Source organism: Myiozetetes cayanensis, unplaced genomic scaffold (assembly GCF_022539395.1).
Source record: "Myiozetetes cayanensis isolate MyiCay16 unplaced genomic scaffold, myiCay2020 scf6-25, whole genome shotgun sequence".
NCBI classification, from domain to species: domain Eukaryota; kingdom Metazoa; phylum Chordata; class Aves; order Passeriformes; family Tyrannidae; genus Myiozetetes; species Myiozetetes cayanensis.
The window spans coordinates 55,098,223-55,118,074 of NW_026087853.1; the positions used below are offsets into that span (position 1 = coordinate 55,098,223).

At 56.7% G+C, this 19,852-nt stretch overlaps 2 protein-coding genes across 2 annotated transcripts in view; one reads left to right on the forward strand and one right to left on the reverse strand.

Annotated features, from left to right (window-relative positions):
- IGHMBP2 (immunoglobulin mu DNA binding protein 2) overlaps positions 1-8,928 on the forward strand; it is a 24,918-nt gene extending 15,990 nt beyond the window's left edge. The window contains exons 9-15 of the mRNA XM_050334868.1: positions 1,400-1,582; positions 2,012-2,130; positions 2,882-2,976; positions 3,287-3,410; positions 5,462-6,274; positions 6,689-6,861; positions 8,731-8,928. Of these exons, the coding sequence (XP_050190825.1) occupies positions 1,400-1,582; positions 2,012-2,130; positions 2,882-2,976; positions 3,287-3,410; positions 5,462-6,274; positions 6,689-6,861; positions 8,731-8,928 (1,705 nt within the window). The remainder of the gene's footprint in view (positions 1-1,399; positions 1,583-2,011; positions 2,131-2,881; positions 2,977-3,286; positions 3,411-5,461; positions 6,275-6,688; positions 6,862-8,730) is intronic.
- SYT12 (synaptotagmin 12) lies at positions 8,107-18,926 on the reverse strand. Its single transcript, XM_050334872.1, has 8 exons — positions 18,303-18,926; positions 15,679-15,743; positions 14,115-14,308; positions 13,435-13,827; positions 12,719-12,934; positions 12,503-12,623; positions 12,153-12,286; positions 8,107-11,458 (listed from the first exon to the last, which is right to left on the reverse strand). Exons 2-8 carry the CDS (start codon positions 15,713-15,715, stop codon positions 11,285-11,287), a joined length of 1,269 nt encoding a protein of 422 aa, XP_050190829.1. The 5' UTR covers positions 15,716-15,743; positions 18,303-18,926; the 3' UTR covers positions 8,107-11,284.
- Positions 18,927-19,852: the final 926 nt, after the last annotated feature.

Consider the following 19,852-nt stretch of genomic DNA (forward strand, 5'->3'; position numbering starts at 1 on the left):
TTCCTGAGGCTTGCTGGGAGATTTAATGGCTGTTTCACCTGAGTGCAGGCAGCTCTCCCTGCTTAAATTCCCTCCTTATCCAGGAGATCCAGGCTCCGTGGGGAGGATCAGGCAACATGACAGCACCTTCTCGTTCAGGAGCAGAACTGATTCCCGATAACTGGAACACATTTCCCACATCCTGCTCTGTCCCTTCATCCCAGCCCACCTCTGGCAAACTGCTGCCTCCCTCATCCTGCAGCCGTGTGCATTCAGAGGTTATTCCCCATTTTTCCCCAGTGTGCTGCATCCTGTGCTCCAACAGGAAGGAGGGCTAATGAAACCCAGCTTCTTGGAAAGATCTGTCCTTAAATTTCCCCTTCTGCAGGTTTAATGACTTTGCAGTTCTCTGGTCATAGTTTCCAAGTACCTGTGGGGAGCGTGGCAGGACTGGCCAGTACGACAACAATCCCTCACTCTGGGGCTGGAATTCCCATGGCAGGGATTGGATGTGTGCTGTGGCCCTTAGCCTTGATGGAAATAATTTTCCTGAGCTGTCCTCTGTCATCATTTCATCATCTTTGTGCTGGTTCATTGTGTCTGGCAGCAGCCAGCGCCCCCTCACTGTCAGCCACAGTATGAAAAATCTCTTCATGCTCACAAAAATTCAAGCACATCAACTTCCATCCTTCTTCCTCAGATGGGGCCTTGGGGTGGTGCTTCCAACAAACCCTCTCTGCCAGCGAAGGGAAAACAATTAGGCTCCTGAAAGGCTAATTTCATTAGGATTAATTTGTGCTGCAGGGCCCCTGCCAGAGGTGATGGGGTTTAGTGGGTGATGAAACAATGATCCCTGTGTTAGCCTGGGGCGAGTGGCCGGGGCAGGATGAAAACGCTGGAGCAGCAGGTGTCTGGGGGAAACATCAGCAAGGGCTGGCTGTGTGGACACCAGGCATTCTAAACTTGGGAATGAGCTATGATCCTAATGCACTGGGTGATGCCAAAGCCCTGGCTGAGCTTGTAGTAATGCCAGTGTAGCCCTATGCTGACGGATCACAGAATCCCAGAGTCGTTTCAGCTGGAAAAGACCTCCAAGGTCTTTGAGTCCAACCTGTGGCAGATCCCCAGCTTGTCACCCAGACCAGAGCAGAGTGCCACATCCAGTCACTCCTTGAACACCTCCAGGGGTGGGGCCTCCACAGCCAACACTGCACCCTCCTGGCACCTGTTGGAGAAACCAGGGCCATATGAGCAGGGTCTGGAGTAGGTGCCGCAGGTTCAGCATTCCAACTTACCCACCAGCACGGACGGACGCCGTTCCCGCCGCGGTGCCGCGCCTGTCTCCGGGTGCCGGTTGAGTTCAGCCCAGCGAGGGTCCCGCCCGTGCTGTGGGCCCACTCTGAGGTGGTTGTCCCCGCAGGGCTGCAGCGCAGGGCCTGTCCCTGAGCCTGATGGAGCGGCTGGCGCGGCACTACGGGGAGCGGGTGGTGCGGATGCTGACGGTGCAGTACCGCATGCACCGGCTCATCATGGAATGGGCATCCACGGAGCTCTACAGCGGCCGGCTCAGCGCCCACCCCTCCGTGGCGCAGCACCTGCTCAGGTGGGTCGCTTGCTCCCTGCCGGTACTTGAGCTGAGGTGTCCTTTTCATCCCGGTTTGCCCCTTCCCTGAGGAGTTTTCTGTTCCCCCTGTCCCTGCCGTGGCATTTGTGTTTCATCCTTTGGTGGAAAACTGAGGAAACGTTAATTGAGGGAGGTTTGTCCTTCTTCGCTGCCCAACCAGAGGTCAGGCAGACTTAGCCTGTGTGCCCTCCTTTGGTGTGGTAATCATGGAATCCCAGAATGGTTTGGGTGGGAAGGGACCTTAAACACCACCAGTTTCCACGGGCCCACATTCCACTAGCGCAGGTTGCTCCAAGCCTTGCCTGACCTAGCCTGGAACGCTCCCAGGGATGGGGCAGCCACAGCCCCTCTGGATGTTGCCGTAACCTCAGCCTTGTCACCCGTCCCTTTCCCAAACACCTTGTGCAGGGACCTGCCGGGCGTCTCCTGTACGGAAGAGACCACCATTCCCTTGTTGCTCATTGACACCGCTGGCTGCGGCCTGTTCGAGCTGGAGGAGGAGGATGAACAGTCCAAGGGGAATCCAGGTACTGTTGCTCAGAAAATGCCATTGCCCAGAATGGGCAGTCTGAGGTGCTCAGCCCTCCATGGGCTCAGCTGCAGCTGAGCCACATCCCAGCTGCTCCTTCCATGAAATCCTGTCTGGCTCCTCTCCAGGAATTTTCCTAAGACACCAGGTTCCTGCTGCTTTTCACCTTAAAAAACAGGTTTCATTACGGAGCTTGAGCACAAAGTCAGGCTGAAAAATACAAGGACAGTTTTTACCAGTTTAAATATCTTTTACCCCTTTCAGCCCCACCAGCATTTTAAGTGCCTCATTTTTCCATGCACCATTCCCAGGTGCACTGAACAGTGACACAGGCTCTTGTCCCCTCCCAGAGAGCCAAAAAGCCTTGTCTGAGAGAACTCAGGGATTTGGAGCAGGGGATTGAAGGCACAGCTCCCCAGATTTGGGAGGCAGCCTCTTGGCACAGCTCACTGCAGCCTTGATGTTTATTGCTGTGCTTTGCTGCAAAGCAGAAGTCCAGCCAGTGAACCAGGGAAGTAATTCAAATTTGATTTAACTTGTCCCTTTCGATCCCTCTGAACCAGGCACCAGTTTGTGGCAACCTTTCCTGCTGTTTTGGCAGAGCTCTGGGCTGGAGCAGGGTGTCCTGAGCCTTTCCTGTTGTTTTAAAGGGAGAGAGCAATGTCTCTCTGAGCCATTCCTGCTGTTTTATGGGAGCTGGGCACGTTTCTCTGGCCTCTGGTCCCTGTCACACTTTGTTTCTGCCCCAGGGGAGGTCCAGCTGGCCGGGCTGCACGTCCAGGCCTTGGTGGATGCTGGTGTGAAGGCCAAGGACATCGCTGTGGTGGCTCCCTACAACCTCCAGGTGAGCTGTCCGTCTCCTGGCGTTCCCCCTCTCCCTGCACATGAAGCACCACAACGTCCCAAAGGTTGGCAGAGCCAAATGTAATCAGCATTTGGGGCCAACTCCTCCACATTTGAGCAGCTCTTGAGGCCCTGGAGGAAGGAAATGTTAGTTAAATGCACCATTCCCACCCTCAGGAATCATCACCTGACCTCCATGAGATGCCAGCATGATGTGGGTTTGGGAGGAAGGGATTTCCCCCAGATTGTGCCATTTTAACCCTTTTCACCTCTGTCTCTCGTTTAAAAGCTACCTGTGGCCTGTTTTCCAGGTGGACATGCTACGAGAGCACCTTTGTCACAGCCACCCCGAGCTGGAAATCAAATCAGTCGATGGTTTCCAAGGAAGAGAGAAGGAGGCAGTGATCCTGTCCTTTGTCAGATCCAACAGGAAAGGTAAGAGCTCGCTGCTGGAGTGTGGTTCCGTGGGGAATGGGAAGGAAGTCGTGCAGCCAAGCACTGTGGTTTAATTGCAGTGCTCTAGGACTTGGCTCTGAAGGGATTTACTGGCAAAACCCTCCCTTTTCAGCCTTTTTTGTTTAATTAATGTATATATTTGCTGTCGGGGTTGCAGAGGAGGCTCCCCATGGTACAGCAGGTACAAGGGGACCAGGGCTGCTCAGTTTGAAGGTTTCCTGGCTCTTGAGGCCTCAGAAATGATTGAACGAAACAATAAGAATGATGATTATGATGATGATGATAATATTAATAACATCACATCCCACTAGCCCCACATTTACTGGAGCTGGGGGGTAGTTTCTTGGGTTTGAAGCCAATTTTGGGTCGGTTCCCTGCAGAAAGCAAACAGGAGCTGGCATCCCAAGTCATGCACGGAAAATGCAGCTTTTGGGAGCAAAATCTAGAGCAGAAAATCGAGTTCTTTCCTATCAGCAGCTTCAGAGAAAGTTAATAGCTGGAAAAAAGCTGCTGCCCTGGGGGCACAAGGCTCCTGTGGGGAAGTGGAAGGAGTTTGTGGAGCGCTCCAGGACCCCTCTGTCCCATGCAGGGATCACTGCCCTTTCCAAAGCCACAGGAGGCACAGCCCTGCTGCCCTACCTGTGCTGCTGAAGGTGAAATGCTGAGTGCTGATGGCAGGAAGGGGGGAAAAAAGGAGGGAAAGCACGCATGGAAGGAGGGGGTACCTTTTTTTCCAAGCCTAGAGGAAGAAAAGCAGCATTGTGGGGAGCATGGAGGTGGGGACAGCACTAAGAATAGTCCTTATCCAGGAGTGACTCACCCCTGTGCTGGTGGGAGCTGGTGTCCCAGGAAGGTGGGTGTCCTCAGCCCTTTTCCCTGCTCAGGGAGCAGCCAGAGCTCATAAGTGGGGCAGGAATTGCCTTCCTGGGGGCACAGGGAGGCTTTTCCTGCAGGGGGTACAAGAGATGATACTGGTGCTCTCTGAGTCCCTTGGGAGAAATCCATAACCTCTTGCAGCTGCATTTCTCCACTCAGAGCAGGCCAGGGACCTTGACTGTCCCTCTGCCACCATTCCTGGTCCAGCAGGAAACCTTCTTTTAAAAGGAAATTCTTCCCAGTGAGGGTGGGGAGGCCCTTGTACAGGTTGCCCAGAGAAGCTGTGGCTGCCCCATCCCTGGAAGTGTCCAAGGCCAGGTTGGATGGGGCTTGGAGCAACCTGGGATAGTGGAAGATGTCTGTGCCCATGACAGGAGGTGGGACTGGTTGGTGTTTAAGGTCCCTCCCAACCCAAACCATTCCAGGATTCTCTGATTCCCAGATGAAAGGAGTTGGACTTGTCCCTCTAGCCAGGCTAAACCACATCAGAGCAGCTGGGAATGGTTCTCTGAGCTGCAGAGCCCGGAGAGGGGCTCACCCTCACCCCATTCCTCAAAGGCAGCACAAATGAGGCTGCTCAGGCACGGCAGGAGCAGAGCCAGGCTGAGGCATTAATCTCTTTCCGACTGGCCTCCTCTCTATTCTCCAGAGCTGGAGCTCGGCAGCCACCCACGCTCCCCTGCTCGCTGGCTGATCCTCCCTGAGTCATCCCAGCACTGCTGCTCTGTGAGCAGAGGGAAACATCCCCGAGTTCCTGACGGGCTGTTCCTTTAGACCCTCCAAGAATGTGGGAGCTCTGTAGGACAGAAGGGGGAAGTTCTTTACCTGCAGTTCCTCCTCTGTCACAGGGTGAGCCTTTGCTGCTCCATAATTGCGTTCGCTCCCAGATCCAACCTGATCTTGTGTTGTGGGCTGGCCAGGGGAAAATCTTCTCTCCATGTGCCTTTCATCCTCTTTGCTCTCCCAGGAGCTCTGTGTGGAGCTCTGGCTCTGGCTGCAGGTGGTGGAACACAGGTAGAAAGAGGAATGGGATGGTATCAGGGGATCTTATAAACACCGACTCCCACCCTTCCACCAAGCAACCCTTGGGTCACTGGGACCAGCCCCCTCACCTGGCTCCATCCCTCCCACGGCCCTTCCTGTCCCTCTCCCAGGCGAGGTGGGTTTCCTGGCGGAGGAGCGGCGGATCAACGTGGCGGTGACGCGTGCACGGCGCCACGTGGCCGTGGTGTGTGACAGCCACACCGTGGGCAGCCAGCCCTTCCTGCGCCGGCTCCTGGAGCACTTCTCCCAGCACGGCCACGTCCGCTCCGCCTTTGAGTACCTGGATGACCTCGTGCCCCAGAACTACTCTGGGAAGGGCCGGGGCGAGCGGCAACAGGGCCCGAAACCACCCGCGCCATCTGGCCCCAAACCGCAGCCGGCTCCGGGCAGGAAGCAAAAGGCAGGAGCGGCAGCCGGAGCAGGGAGCCAGAAACAGGGAGCACATTCCTCCCGGAACACCGGCAGAGCTGGCAGAGAAGACTCGGGGACAAAGGATGGTGGGGACAGGTTCAGGACCATGCTGGTGGCCTTCCTGGCCAGCGGCGAGGTGCAGCTGGATTTCCCACCATCCCTGAATTCCCACGAGCGGATGCTGGTTCACCTGCTGGCGGAGGAATATGGGCTGCAGCACCTGAGCTCAGGGGAGGGCCGGGACAGGTACATCAGTGTTCGTAAGAGAGACCCCGTGGAACCCTCACTGCCCCCCGAGCCCCCACTGCCCCTTCCAGAGCCTCAGCATCCTGATGGGAACACCCCTGTCCCTGCGGAGCCGGGGGGGAGCAGTGAGGGCTCGGGGAAAGTGGACCTGAAATCCCTGCACCTGGAGAGAGTCCAGAGGGAGAAGGCCAGACGGGAAGAGGCGGCGAGGAAGGCGCAGGAGCCCAGCACCAGCAGCAGGAAGAAGGACAAAAGCGAAGCCAAAGGTAGGTCAAGCTTTTCATAAGCAGCACAATTAATACTCTTCCTTGAGGAAATCTTAATCCCTATGAGTTTACTCCGGACCTTGGGATTTGCCTATGTGCACGAAGTATGTGGTTCTTGGAAAGCTCCCTGGTGCTTGTCAGAGGGGTGGGAACTGGCAGGAACCTGCATGGGTTGGCTACGGCATCTGGGGAGAGGTGTTTGGATACCTGCAGGAACATTCCTTAAGTCAGAAGGAGAACACTGGGGACCCTTTCCCAGGAAAGAGGCTCTGGGGTTACATGGGAGACTTCCAAATGTAGAGACAGGAGCCAAGGGAGCCCACACTGAAGGAAGCAGAGGCAGCCCAGGCTGTGGCTGTAGGTGGGTGGGTTTGTTGCCAGTCCCCAATCCAGGTGTCTGCTCACCTTTCCCAGGAAAGCCAGCGGTGGGGAGCGGAGCAGGAGAAGATTTCAACGCTCTGATCTCCGCTGCCATGGAGGCTGACAGGACCTGTGCCTTCCCCCGCTGCAAAGCCTCTGTCACAACCCTGGGCCAGCTCTGCCACCACTGCCACCGCTGCTACTGCCTCAGCCACCACATCCCTGAGGTACAGTAGGGCGGGTTTAACCTGGGAATTTTCCCTGTAGGGCTCCCTGGGTGGGGTTTCCTTGCAGAGGGTTTCAGCAGAGCCCTCCCTGTCACAGTCTGTGCTGAACTGCAGCTACACAGGGCTGCCACATGCCACACCTGGGCTCTGCTCACCTCTTCCCAAGAGCTTTTCCTTCTTTTCCTCTCACTGGAGCTCCCAGGCACAGTCCCGTGCCCTGTGGAGCCTCCTGGAGCTCAGCAGCCCTATAAATCCTTGGCACAGCGTTTCCCCCTGTCAGGAGCTATCTGTTTCCATGGCAAAGAATAGCTGTATTTATGGTCACTCACCATCCAGTGGGATGTAAATTTATACCCTGTAGAATCGCCTCTCCCTGCTGAATTGTAATGAGCCTCTAACAGGGAACAATTGTGGGGATTCAAATCCCTCTTGGACAGTTTTCCTTGCTTTTAAAAGTCCATCCTTTTTCCCAGATGTTATCAGGCTTGGATGTGGAATAGCCCTTGGAGCTTCTGGCCCGGGGGCTTGCACATACCTGGAGCCATCCCAGTGGGATGAAGCCCCTGTGTGCTGAGGGTCCCTGTTGGAAGGAGCTCATGGCCCCCCAAAATGCCCCCAGCTGCTGATCCCCTCCCTAGGGAAGCTCCAGCCCCCTTTTACAGGATCTGGGGGGTGTCTGTCAGCTGTGGTGGCTCCAAAATCCTGATCCTGGCAGGGACACCTGGGTTTGGCTGTTCCCAGCCATGGACAAACTGCTCCAGCCCCCCGACAGGAATGGGAAGGTTTGTTGTGGCTCTCTGGGACCCCAGTTCATGGAAGCATAAATGACTTTGGGGTGGACCAAGACAAGGGGTCAGATTTTGGGATCTCACCTGTGGGAGATGATTCTGGTGTTGGATTTGGCTCCACACCCCTCGGGCACGGCCAGGGCTGGAGCACAAGCTGGACTGGGAGAGCTCTGCCTGCACAGAATGAGCTTTATGAAGGTTTTTTTAATTCCACTGCAGGAGACAGATCAAATTACATGAGAGCAGCAGATCCATGGCTAAAAAGGTCTCTCATTCCCCAAATTGCTTTTCCCAGTTCACTGGAAAGGAAGTGGAAGGAGCCACTTGAAACATCCCAAAGGGTGATTTACTTGCCTGGGCAGAGTCCAGTAGCAGTAAAAGCACCTTTATATTTTGTTTTCTGTGAGAGCAGCTATAAATGATGTTTTAACAAAATACAATAATACATAAGAATAAATAATAGTATTAAGCATCAATTTATTATTAAGAATAAATAATGATAATGAATAGTAAACAATAATAAAAATTAATATATAATAATATAAGCAGAAGGAGCCACTTGAATCATCCCAAAGGATTTACCTGCTGTGCAGTCCAGGAGAAGAATCCCCTTTATATTTTGTTCTAAAGCAGAAATGATGGTTTAATAAAATACATAACAATAATCAATAATTATTATTAATAATAAAAGTGAATTGTAATGAACAATAAATAATTATTATAATATAAAATATATAAATCTATAGAGTTTAAAAATAAATATAAATATTAATAAAATGAAGATTAAACTAAAAACTAAAATAAACCCAAATCTATGGGTATATGTAGTATATATAATATATAATGACGTAATAATGTATAATGTAATAATGAACAATAGATAACAATAAACATAGATAATAAATAATAATTAAAAATAAATAATAATATCACTTATGGGTACCAACAACATGAGGTGGTTTTAGGGGGATGTGAAGGTGGCAGAGGAATTCCAGGCTCTGGGAACGAACGCCCTGGTTCCCAGGTGGCTGATCCCTGCCCTGCTTCCCAGCCACCACGGATGTCTGTTCTCCCCCTGCAGGTCCACGGCTGTGGGGACAAGGCCAAGGCCCACGCGCGGCAGCGGATCAGCAGGGAAGGGGTCCTGTATCCCGGGAGCGGCTCCAAGGACAAATCCCTGGACCCAGCCAAGCGAGCCCACCTCCAGCGGCGCCTGGACAAGAAGCTGAGCGAGCTGACGAGCCAGAGGAAGGGCAGAAAGAAAGACAAGGAGAAATGAGGGCCCTGAATCCCACCTTTTGAACCTTGGAGCCGCTGCTCAGCCATCACAGGCCACAGCTGCTGAGCTCTGGGGGGAGTGGGGGGCTCAATTTTGAGGGGGACACAGCCTGGAGCCAGGGGCTGGGGAGGGATTTGGGGAGGGAATGCTGCTGCATTGTCCTGGTTATCCGTATAGACATGGTGATGGATGTTCACAGAGGCCGGAGCTCACCGGTCTGACAGGCATTAAACACCCAAAGCAATGAGCTGTCACTGTCACGTTGGTCCCTGTGGCAGCAAAAGATGGATGTCTGGGAGCAGGAAAGTGGGAGGCACCGAAAACCGCAGGTGACCCTCTGCCCCCGGGGAGGGTGACTAAGGAAATGCATCCCAGCCCAGCAATCCTCCGGCACTGCTCAGAGCAACCAGGCACGTCCGCACCGCAGCCAGCACAGCCCAAACCCCTCATGGCTGCCCCTTGCCCTCCCACCCAGGCCAGGGCCTTGGGAGGGGGCTCAGCCCTGCTCTGGGCTTGCTTTGGGCTTGGGGAGCTCCTGGGACACCAGGATCCGCTGGGAACCCCACAGCAGCAAAGGCAGTGCAGCCCCCCCAGGCACGAGGGAGCCTCATGTCCCTCCCAGATCTTTTCCCAATCCTGTACCCCCCAAACTAATTCATCTCCCACATTGCTTCCTGCCCATAGACCCCAATTTGCAAAGCCTCTCTCCATCCCCACACAGCCACTGCCCTGTCCCCTCTCCTTAGTGGCTCCAGTCCCACTCACAGGGTCCATCCATCCCTGCCAAAAATAGCTCCAGCAGCATTTTTTTGTCCCCAGGATGAAGGAAAAGGTGCTGAGGTGCCTTGAAAGACGAATGGCCAAAGAGGGGCACAATAAACAGCCCCAAGCCACGTGGTCCCCATCATTTTGGGGCTGAACATCGCTGATGTTGCCCACGGGTGATTCCAGAAGCTGTGGAAGTCACTTACCTCACCCTGAGCAAGGCTCAGCACTTGGCAGGAGCTGCAGGACAGCCAAGGATTTCTGTATCTGTCTCTTCCCAAATGCTGGCTGTGGTAACTAATAAGAAAATTTTCCCCCAGACCTCAGGACCTATGAGTACTGGTTGTGAACAACTTCCCAAAAGCCTTCCTCATCCTTCAGAAAACCTCATCCCTCCAGCCCCTCCATCCTTGGCTCATGCCTTGGTGCCTGGAGCCGGCCGTGCGTCAGCCACGGAGCGATGGCACCAACTCACCTGGCAGCAGATGGGACGGGGGGCTGCTGGAGGGGGAGGTGGGGAGGAGGAAGAGATGGAGCACAGGAGAGGGAAATTGGGCATCGGCGAGCAGAGACGGGCACATACAGGAAAGGAGGGCCATGATGGAACAGGGACATGACGGCCCTGTCCCAAAGCAAAGGGCAGGCAGGACAGAGGAGAAGGAAAAAGTGCCACCAGCTCATGGGGTAACTCACCTCAGAGTCACCTTTAATCAGGGGAAAACAGATAAACGGCTCATTCCCACTTTTTTTGATCATCCAAACAGCCACATCCCAAGTCTGTGCTCATGCTGCTTTCCTGGCATACAGCCCCCAGATTTCCCAGCCTGGCTTTCCACCAGCATCCTGCAGGCAGGGAAAAGCCGAGGCTCCAGGCAAGGGGGGATGTGGCCCCAGGGCATCCTCTGCCACGAGGGGCTCCAGTGGAGCCCTCTGCCTGTCACCCTCGAACCCAAGGGCTTGGGAACCACTTCCAGCCCCGTCCTTGCAGCCAGTGGAGACGGGCAGGGATTTACTGTGGGGGAAAACAGATGGAAGGAGAAGCCATATGTAATAACAATTGCTTTTTCTGCTGTTATTGCTCCCTTTTTCCATTCTCATTGGAAACGTTCCATCCCCAGCACAACACACCAAAACTCCTCTTAAAAATCCCCCCAGGATCACCACTTGCACCGAGAGGAGCCACGCCATGCTGGCATTTACCACCCCCTCAAAAAAACCCCACATTCCAAAGGAATCCCCCCTCTCCCCTTCAGCCTTAGAGTCCATGTTTGCGGATTCCACTGCTTTTGAGGCCGCTGGGATGCTCAGCCCAGCCATTTGGGGAGGTTCTGGCTGGTTTTGGTCCGTCTGGGCTCCTTCCCAGTGGGTCTGTCTGCAGTCCCTGTGCGTGGGGGACTCAGGAGGGCAAAGATGAAGCCACAGAATCGCTCCATCCATCCTCTGGGTGTTTAGGCAGGAGCTGCCCCTCTGAGGCGCCGGCAGCTCGGCCTTTGGGGTGCCACAGAGTCCCACTTGGCCCCTGCCTGGCGGCTCCGGGCCTCGCTGTGCCCGGCAGAGCCGGTGTTGGGGTGCAGCCCCCCCAGCAGCCCCCCTAATTCCTGCGGAGTGGGTGCCACATGGACACGGGCTTCCTCAGCGTGGCCAGCATCTGGTTCCAGTGCGTGGTTCCCATCCCACTGGCTGTGGGGCCGATGAGCACATGGCCCGTGTTGTCACCGCGCCCGTCCTCGCTGCTCTCAGCCACTGTCACGCGCAGGGACAGCTCCTGGGGGGCACAGCGGTGTCACCACACACCAGCCCCCCCGGGAACGTATCCCTGTGCTCTTCCTAAGTGCACACACACACACATGCACACAGACCAGCCATACATCCCCCACCCTATAAATTTACCCCCAAAACAGCTGTACCCCACATATGGCCCTCTGTGCCCCCACTCTGTTCAAACCCACTCTCTGTACTTGAAACCTCCCCCAATTCCCCCATACCACTATATATACACCCTCCTCTACCTCCATGCTTACACATGCTCCTATTTCTCCCACATCCCCTACACCCAGATATGCCCCTGTCCACAGACACAACCACCCCCCCCATACATATGCACACCTTATATCCCAGCCCGCACATCCCCATCCCCTCAAGAGTTCCCACCACCAGCCACTTCCACACATCCACATTCTCTCCAACAGCCCCCACACATCCACACCCCTCCAAACAACCCCCCCTCAAAATCCCCCAGAAGTCACCCATACCCACATCCCCCCCCAAAAAGCCCCTCCCCATGTCTGCTCCCCACCCTGCCCTGCTCATACACCCCCAAACCATCCCTGCACATCCATGGTCCCCACAGCTACCAGCATCCCCCCAGAACCCGTCATCCTCCTGAAAGTCCCCACTGGAGGGTTTGGGCAGATCAAGGAGTGATGGGATGTGCCCCCCTGACAAAAGCTGGGCCAGACCTGGAGCACGATGGCCGGCACGGAGAAGATCATGGCCTCGTTGAACACAGGGTTGGTGTCCCCCCTCTTCACCGCTGTCTTCTTCTTGCTGATCTTCCTCCCGTCCTGCAGCAGGTACACCTTGACGAAGGGATCTGCTCGAGAGGTGAGGGAGAGGCCCCAGGGTTAGTCACACATGTCCCCAGCGATGTGGAGAAAGGGGGGGGACCCTCTTTAGTGGCCCTTCCTCAACAGGAGCCACTCCAGTAAAGATCTGTGTAGTCAGAGTGGCACAAACCAGGACAACTCCCCTGCCCCCCCAGCCCACCACAGGCCCCCCGTACCTACCTGTCCTCCCCTGGCCCCCTCACCTGCGGTCACCTTGCCGTTGCTCCACACGAGGTTCTTGGCTTTGACCACCACCACCGTGAGCCGCTCGGCCGTGGGCAGGTAACTCAGGGAGAGCAGGATCTCCCCCACCGTGTCCACAGGCTGCGGGACACAATGCCCCATCACCCACTGACCCCTGGGAGCCCCCCAGAAACCACCCAAGGTGGGAGATGGGGCAACCCCCCACCCTGGCTCACCTTGCTCATGTCCTGCAGGTAGAGCCAGGCGTTGAAGGGTCGCGCGGCCAGGTCCAGGTCGGACAGCTTGAGCTCGGCCACACCGGTGCTGACGCTCCTCTCGTCCTCGTCAATGCCGAAGACGGAGAAGCGCAGGCTGTTCTCCTCCAGTGCCGCCGGGTCCAGCGGGATGGAGAAGCGCTCGTCGAAGGCCACGGCGTAGGCGCTCCTCTGGATCTGCCACGGGAGAGGGATTGCAGGGGCTGTGGGGACTCAGGGGGCTGTGGGACCATGGTAAGGCACAAGCCCCCCAAGTCCCGCCCCAGGCCACTTCTTCCACCTCCCACTGCATCCCTGGGCACTTGGAGCAGGGCAATTCAAGCAGGAAAACCTGCCACCAACCACGCTCGGAGACGACAAAGCCAGCCCAAATCGCAGCCAAAGGGGAGACACCTTTGCCTCTGCCAAGCCTCTGATGTGCAAACCCACCTGGGACACCCCCCTCCAAAATCCCATGCCAACCACATCCAGTCCTGATGCACTCAGAGCTTCCTGCTCCCAAACCCCAGTCACTGTCCTGGGAAGCTGAGACTCCCAAAAGCCCATGCCAACCACATCCAGTGTGTCTGGAGCTCCCTGCTCCCAACCCCCCACCCTGTGCCCAAGAGATGCTGCCACCCAAACTCCCAGGCCCTGTGATCCATGCTGGGGGTCTTTGGGGGACTGGGGGGACTCACCCGAGAGATGCCGACGATCTGCTCGGCCGGGAGGAGGCTGATCCGCATGAAGCAGGACTCGAACCGCCCATCCTCCTTCTCCAGCAGGTCCTTGCCCTGCAGCAGCGTCACGTGCAGGGCGGCCGCCCTCCCGTCGTACTCCATGGACACCTCCACCTGCCCCACCGTGAAATCCTGCCCGAAGTTGTTCCCGATGGACGAGATGGAGTTGAGGGAGTCGGCCGAGATGGACTTCTTCAGGGGGCCGTAGTGGGCCAGGCCCAGGTCTCTGCCCATCAGCTCCAGGCTGCCCAGCTCCTGGATGCTCTCCAAGGTGTCCTCTGCCCTCAGGCTGCTCTTGCGGCTGGCAGTGCTCTGACCCAGCGTCCGCTGCGAGCCCGGGGCCAGGCCTCGCTGCCAGGGAAAGGAAACCAGGCAATGCCATCCCGTCCCTCCAGCTGAGCTTCTCCGGCCCCTCTTTGGATGCCTCCCGGCCCCCGCCTGGCCTCAAGCTGCTGCGGCAGCGAGCCCAGTGCCTCCCGCAGCTCCCGGCTCCACTGATTCCCCTAAACACTCCACTGGCACCAGGTCACTGCCCGTGGCCATTCCCACTGGGAGCCAGGAGATATTTTCACCCTTCCAGCGTCCCGCATGCTGCAAAGGGAAGGAGAGGAGACCAACCTCGACTTTCCACCTTTTACCTTGTGCCTGACGTCTGGATACGCGGCTCCGTACTTCTGCTCCAGGTACCGGTAGTCATAGTTTGGGAAGGGGGAAGGGGCCGGGTAGCTGCCGGAACGCCAGAGCTTCCAGAGGTTGATGGCTGCGATTCCCAGCAGTGCCAAGGCGCCGGCGGTGTAGAGCCCGATCTCCCACCGCGGCGGGCTGGAGGCCACTGGAGGGGACAAGGGACTCCATGAGCTCGTCACCACCCCCGGGCTGAGCCTTCAGCCTCAGCCGCTTCCATGCCAGGAACTCGGCTCCAAGCTCCGAGGACGGGATGGGCCACGAGGGGATTAAACCACAGCTCCCACCCGGGTCAGGCAGCGGCTTTGCCAGCCAAAAGAAGGACAGTTCTGGCGTGACTTTCTCGGGAGGTGATGTGCTGCTGCATCCCAGCCCCGCTTCCCAGAGAGTGACTACATCACTCCCGGGGTGCCGGGGGTCCCTTCGCCAGCTGTGGCTCCGTCCCACTTACAGATGTGCCCAGTGCACATCTGCATCACCCTCGCTTCTGCCTGGGTCCCCATGGGCTGGGGATGCCAGGAAAATCCAGAAATAGGGGAAAAACAAACCCAAGAGCTGCTAGGAAAGGGGGCAGAGCCCTCCGGATGCTGCTGGAGCGAGCGGGGAGGGAGCGCCGGGCTCGGCAGCGATGCTCCAGCGAGCCGTTCCTGCTGCATTGCACCAGCCTCCATCACTCCCGCGCGGAACCGACACCAACCGCTCCGGGGAGCACAAAAACAGCGGGAAAAGAAAGGATTTCTCATCCCAGAGCACTGCCGGGGAGCCCTCCGGCATCACGGCGCGGCGCTCCCTCCGTCAGAGCCGGAAAAAGCCCAAAGCCAGGCTGAACTCCCACATCGCATCCGAGCACAGGCACAACCTGCTGCTCCCCCCAGCCTTCCTCCGGCAGGAACGGCGAAAGGGATGAGCAGAAGGAACTGACCATCTGCATCCTGAGCACCTAATCTGGATCCCGGGAGCAGCCCAGAGGGATTTCAGGGGTTAAACCTCGGGGTAGGAACCAGGCCCTGCTTCCTCCACCTCTCCCCAAACCCCATAAGGACTCTGATTTATCCCTGCAGCCCGGCTAAGGATGCTGGGGGAAGAAGTCAGAGGTTTCCTATGCCAGTGTTCCCAGGCTCATGATACGACAGAGAGGCAAAACTGGGTATAAAAATAAAATTGGCAGAATAATCCCTTACTGGCTCCTACTACTGAGTAACTCCAGGTGCAAATCCCAGCTGAACTAGAACCTGCTTCCTCCTCATTCCTACCCATTTCTGAGGGCTGAGCATTAATGTTGGAAAACTTGGGGGGTTTAAGGGTTTGACCCTTGTTTCGGGAAACTAAACCCCATGTCTTAGGGGCTTTAAGGGTTTTACCCACATTTTAGTAAACAAAATCCCACAGGCACATGAAGCAGAGGGTTCTCCTGATAGGAAGCAGTGAGGACCAGCCATTTCCCCCCAAAAAGAACCTCAGTGTGAGCCCGGCCAGCTCTGCCCCAAACCCTTGCCAGGCTCTCTCCAGAGGACTCACCACTGAAGCGGGATCTGCTGACATGCCCAGTGTCCATGGCAAACACCCCCTGCCAGCGGGACGGCCTGGAATGCGGAGACACGGCGTGAGGGTGAAGGCAAATAATTCAAAGACCGAACGCCTCGAGATTTTCCTGCAGTGAACATTCCATCACTGCTCCCCCTCTGCTGCTCCTGGCCTTGGCTCCTCTTCCAGGCACTGAGCAAACGCGCTGAAGCCTCTCAGCCAGCGGCAGGAGCTGGAGGAGGGATGGAAACCACTCGGGAAGAGGCAGGGCCGCTCAATTTACCTCGGGAGTGTTTAATGGGTGACATTCCCAACCGCTCTGTGCATGCATTTCCCCCCTCCAGGAGCCCTCAAAGCCCTTTGCTGCTTTTCCAGCTTAAACCTTCCTTCACCTCCTGCAGTTTGACCAGACTCTCCCGAGGCTCTGCCCTGGCCCCAGGTGAGGGGGGCAGTCCCACTCCCCAATTTTGGGGTTGCTGCAGGTGATGCCATTCCCCAGAGAATCAGCTCCTGCAGTGGGAAAGCTCCAGCACCTTCCCCGCACGAAGGGGTTTTCCCAGTCTAGTCATAGGAGAGATCCATCCTAAGGTAAGGAAGCTACTCCTCCAGACAGATCCCAGCGAAGGCACCACGGATGCTGAAGGGGATTTACCCAAGACAGCGATTTTCTGCTATACAAAGGGGGTTTGGGATCCCCCAAAACACCCAGCAAAGCAAACCTAACAGGAACCGAGCCAAAATGCTCCCTGGCATCCGAGCCAGGAGATCACAGCCCGTGGGATACTGATGTGATCCCACAGACCCCCACAGGTCACTGCACTCACCTCAATCAGCACTGCACCTCAATCCTCTCCCTGCCCCTCTCGCAGAGCCCCCCAGCCCCTCTCCAGAATTTCCAGAGCCCCAAAGCCTGCTCATGGCACAGGACAAGGAGCTGGGTTGGCCTCAGATGGATGATCCCGCAATATTTGGGTCTCACCTTCCAGCTCCTCTCGGGTGCTCACAGCTTCAAGCACTGTGGGGTGATCAACCCTCCCCAAAACCATCCAGGTTTAGATTTTAATGGGCAAAGGTGGGACTGTCACAGTGTTATTGAGAAATACATGAGCTGTGCTGGCCTGGCCTGTCCGGGGACCCTCTGCAGGGACACGCAGCCCTCTGTCGGGGTAACAGGAGGAGGACGGGGGGTCCTAAATGCAACCCAAAAGGACAGCGAAGCTGGAGTGGGGCTGAGAGATGCCCAGCTCCTCCCCAGCCTCCTCCCACTGGCACAAACCTCCCCATGCCATCGATGAAACAGGAATAACCCGGCTGAGAACGTGCTGAACTCGTGTCACACAAGGGCTGAGCTCAGCCTAAGGGATACTCTGCTGTTTGGAGCTAAAAACTAACATCTTTACAGAGCAACACGATGGAGATTTGCCACCTCTTTTTGTGCCCCTGAAAAGCTTGGGCATGGGAACTTCATTCCTTTCCATGTTTGCCAATGTTTGGGGTTTTTTTAATATGAAAACAGCAAAGTTTTCATGACCGACTTTTCCTGCAGGAGGACAAACCTCCTCCATCGCTTCCCAATTTCTGCTCGAAATTAAAAAGAATTTCTAATTTTCCTTTTCTTTCAGAGCTTCTCCTCCCATAAATCTCCTCCTCTAAGCAGCAAGTTAAGCAGATTTCTGAGGCATCACCTGGAAAGAGACTGCGGTTCTCAGCACTAGGACGAAATCCAGAGGCATTTTCCTACCAGGAAAACAGCATCAACCTCTCCTGAGCGAGGAAACGGAGGTGGAGGTGCTGGGGGAAGGATTTATGGCTTTTTTTGTTAACTAAGCTCTTCCCTGGAGCGTTTCACTGAGCCACTCTGACATCCCCCTGACCTGCTGCTCAAATTCCTGGGAAATCAAACCTGAGGGATTTGGAAGGAACTGGCACCATTCTCCCACTGCCAGCAGCTCAGGGATAGGTGGATTTCTTACCCACAGACCTCAAGATCGGGGTGCAGAGCCCTGGTTTGGGGGTAGAGAGCCCCAGAATGGGGTGCAGAGTCCCAAAACAGGATGCAGAACCCTGGTTTGGGTGCAGAGCCCCCCTCCATCCATCCCAACATCCCAATGCTCAGGGCCGGGGCAGCTTCATTTTCCTTGGGAGCTGCTGCAGACCCTGGGTACGACCCCTCTCCGAGCACGCTGCAGTCCCCGAATGTCCCAGAGTCCAGGTTCCAGTCCGTCTCCCTGCTCATCCATCCCTCCCTGCCCATCCATCCCTCCCTGCCCTGCCCCTGACACCCGTGCCGGGTGTGCTGAGCCCGGGCTACACTCAGCTCACTGGTGACACTGGTCCTGCGGCTGTGCCCACCCGGGCGGGGCTCTGCCAGCCCCTTCCATCCCCACGCTGCCCTGCCTGGCCGCCATCCGCAGGGCACAGAAGTGGGATGGAGTTTGCTCCTGGCACAGATAAAGACGCATCCCAAACTTGCCAAAACACAAGGATGTGGGCTCTGTGCTCACCCACCGCCCTGCCCGGCCCCTCGCAGGGACCCATCGCACCCCACGGGCACCAAAACCGACGAATCCCAGACCCTGCACAACCCGTACCGCCCGGTTCCTCCCGCCGTGCTTTACCTGGACAGGTACAAATCCTCGGGGATCTGCGGGGTGTCCGCTCCCACGGCGGGGGGAACGCGGCGACCGCCGGGGTCCACTCCCACGGCGCTGGGGACCGGGCAGAGACCCCTCCGCTGCCCGGGGGTCCCTGAGCTCAGCCCCGGGACCCAAGGAGCTCCTCCCTCCCGGGATGCTTCCCGGCGGCGGGTGCCGGGCAGAGCCCCCCTCTCCGCTGCCCGGGGGTCCCTGCGGTTTGGGAGTTCAGCCCGGGATCTCCGCCCCCCCGCAATCCGGGATGCTTCCCGGCGATGAGAGTGGGAGCGGCTCCGCTCCCTCGCCCTGCCCAGCCCGGGGCGGAGCCGGGCGGCACTGCCCGCTCATCCGTGCGATGAGCTGGGCGGTCTCTGCGCTCGCCAAACCCTCCCCGGGGTTTGGCTTAACCCAGCCCAAATCCCCCCAGGGCAGAGGGGGACCGGGGGAGAAGCGACCCGCAGGGGCTGCGGGAGATGCTCTGCCCTGCCCGGGGGCGAGGGGTCTGGAGACCCCGGGGAGGGGATGCAGGGGTCTCTCACTCTGATTTGCCTCCCAGGCTGGCAGCTTTCCTTAGGAAGTTGCCATAAAAAACCTTCAAAAACCACAAAAATCACCCTAAACCCCACAAACCCACCCCAAATCCCAGCCAGGAGCATGGAGGGGCAATACCAGCTCCCTCATCCCACACCAGAGGTCCTCGACTGCTTGCAGGCAGCTCTGGGCACAGGGGGCTCCCCCAAATCCCACTTCGTGCTGCCCAGGGACGCCCTCGCCCATCCCACTGCACCTCTGCATCTCCAGCTCCTCCTCCTCGTGGATCCTGATGAATGTTTCTCTCCCTAGGGACTCACATCTCCTCCCATTGCCCCCCAAAGCCAGAGGGGGGCTGTGGATCATCATCCCAGAGCCAAATCTTCAGGTCCCAAAGAGCTTCCAGTTAAGTGTCCCTCCCAGCCCTGGGGACACCTGAGGCCATCCAGCAAGGTCTTGGTTCTGGATGTTCCTAAGAAAACCCATCAGATCCTCTCCCTCTGCAGCAAAAGTTGCAACCTTTTGTGATTTGGCCCAAAAAGCCCCTTGGGCAGTTCGGAGACCAAAGGCTCTGTGCCCACCACACTTGTGACACCGTGACCATCGACCACACTGTGCCTACGCACCATCCCAGGGGATCTTCCGTTTCCCTGCCTTCACATCCATGTTTTCAGCCACCTTACCTCAGATGCCAGGTGACTTCCAGGGCATTAAGGAGTCACTTCAGACAGTAGGAGAATCGCTTTGCTTGGAGAAAATGGAATAATTGCAATTTTGTAGGGAGTATAGCCCAGGCACCCTGAGTAAAGATGGTCTCAGGGGCCACGGAGCAGTGTGACATTCCAGAGGAGTTGTAATTTCCAGGAACACCCATGCAGGGCCAGCTCAACCTCTGCTGCAGCTCCCTGCTCCGAGGTAGGGCAGCACTGGGGATGGTCCCACAATCTTCCCGGTGGGGAGTTCATTTTCAGGGAGAAAAGAGAGCAAGTTTTGACTGTGCCAAA

Excerpts from the sequence above, each read along its gene's own strand:
- SYT12 (XM_050334872.1), bottom strand. The coding sequence starts at position 15,715 with ATGGACACTGGGCATGTCAGCAGATCCCGCTTCAGTG. Across the intron at positions 12,935-13,434 it reads AGATCGTCGGCATCTCTCGG|ATCCAGAGGAGCGCCTACGC; the intron begins GTGAGTCCCCCC and ends CTCCCGTGGCAG. Across the intron at positions 12,287-12,502 it reads CAACGGCAAGGTGACCGCAG|ATCCCTTCGTCAAGGTGTAC; the intron begins GTGAGGGGGCCA and ends CCTCTCGAGCAG.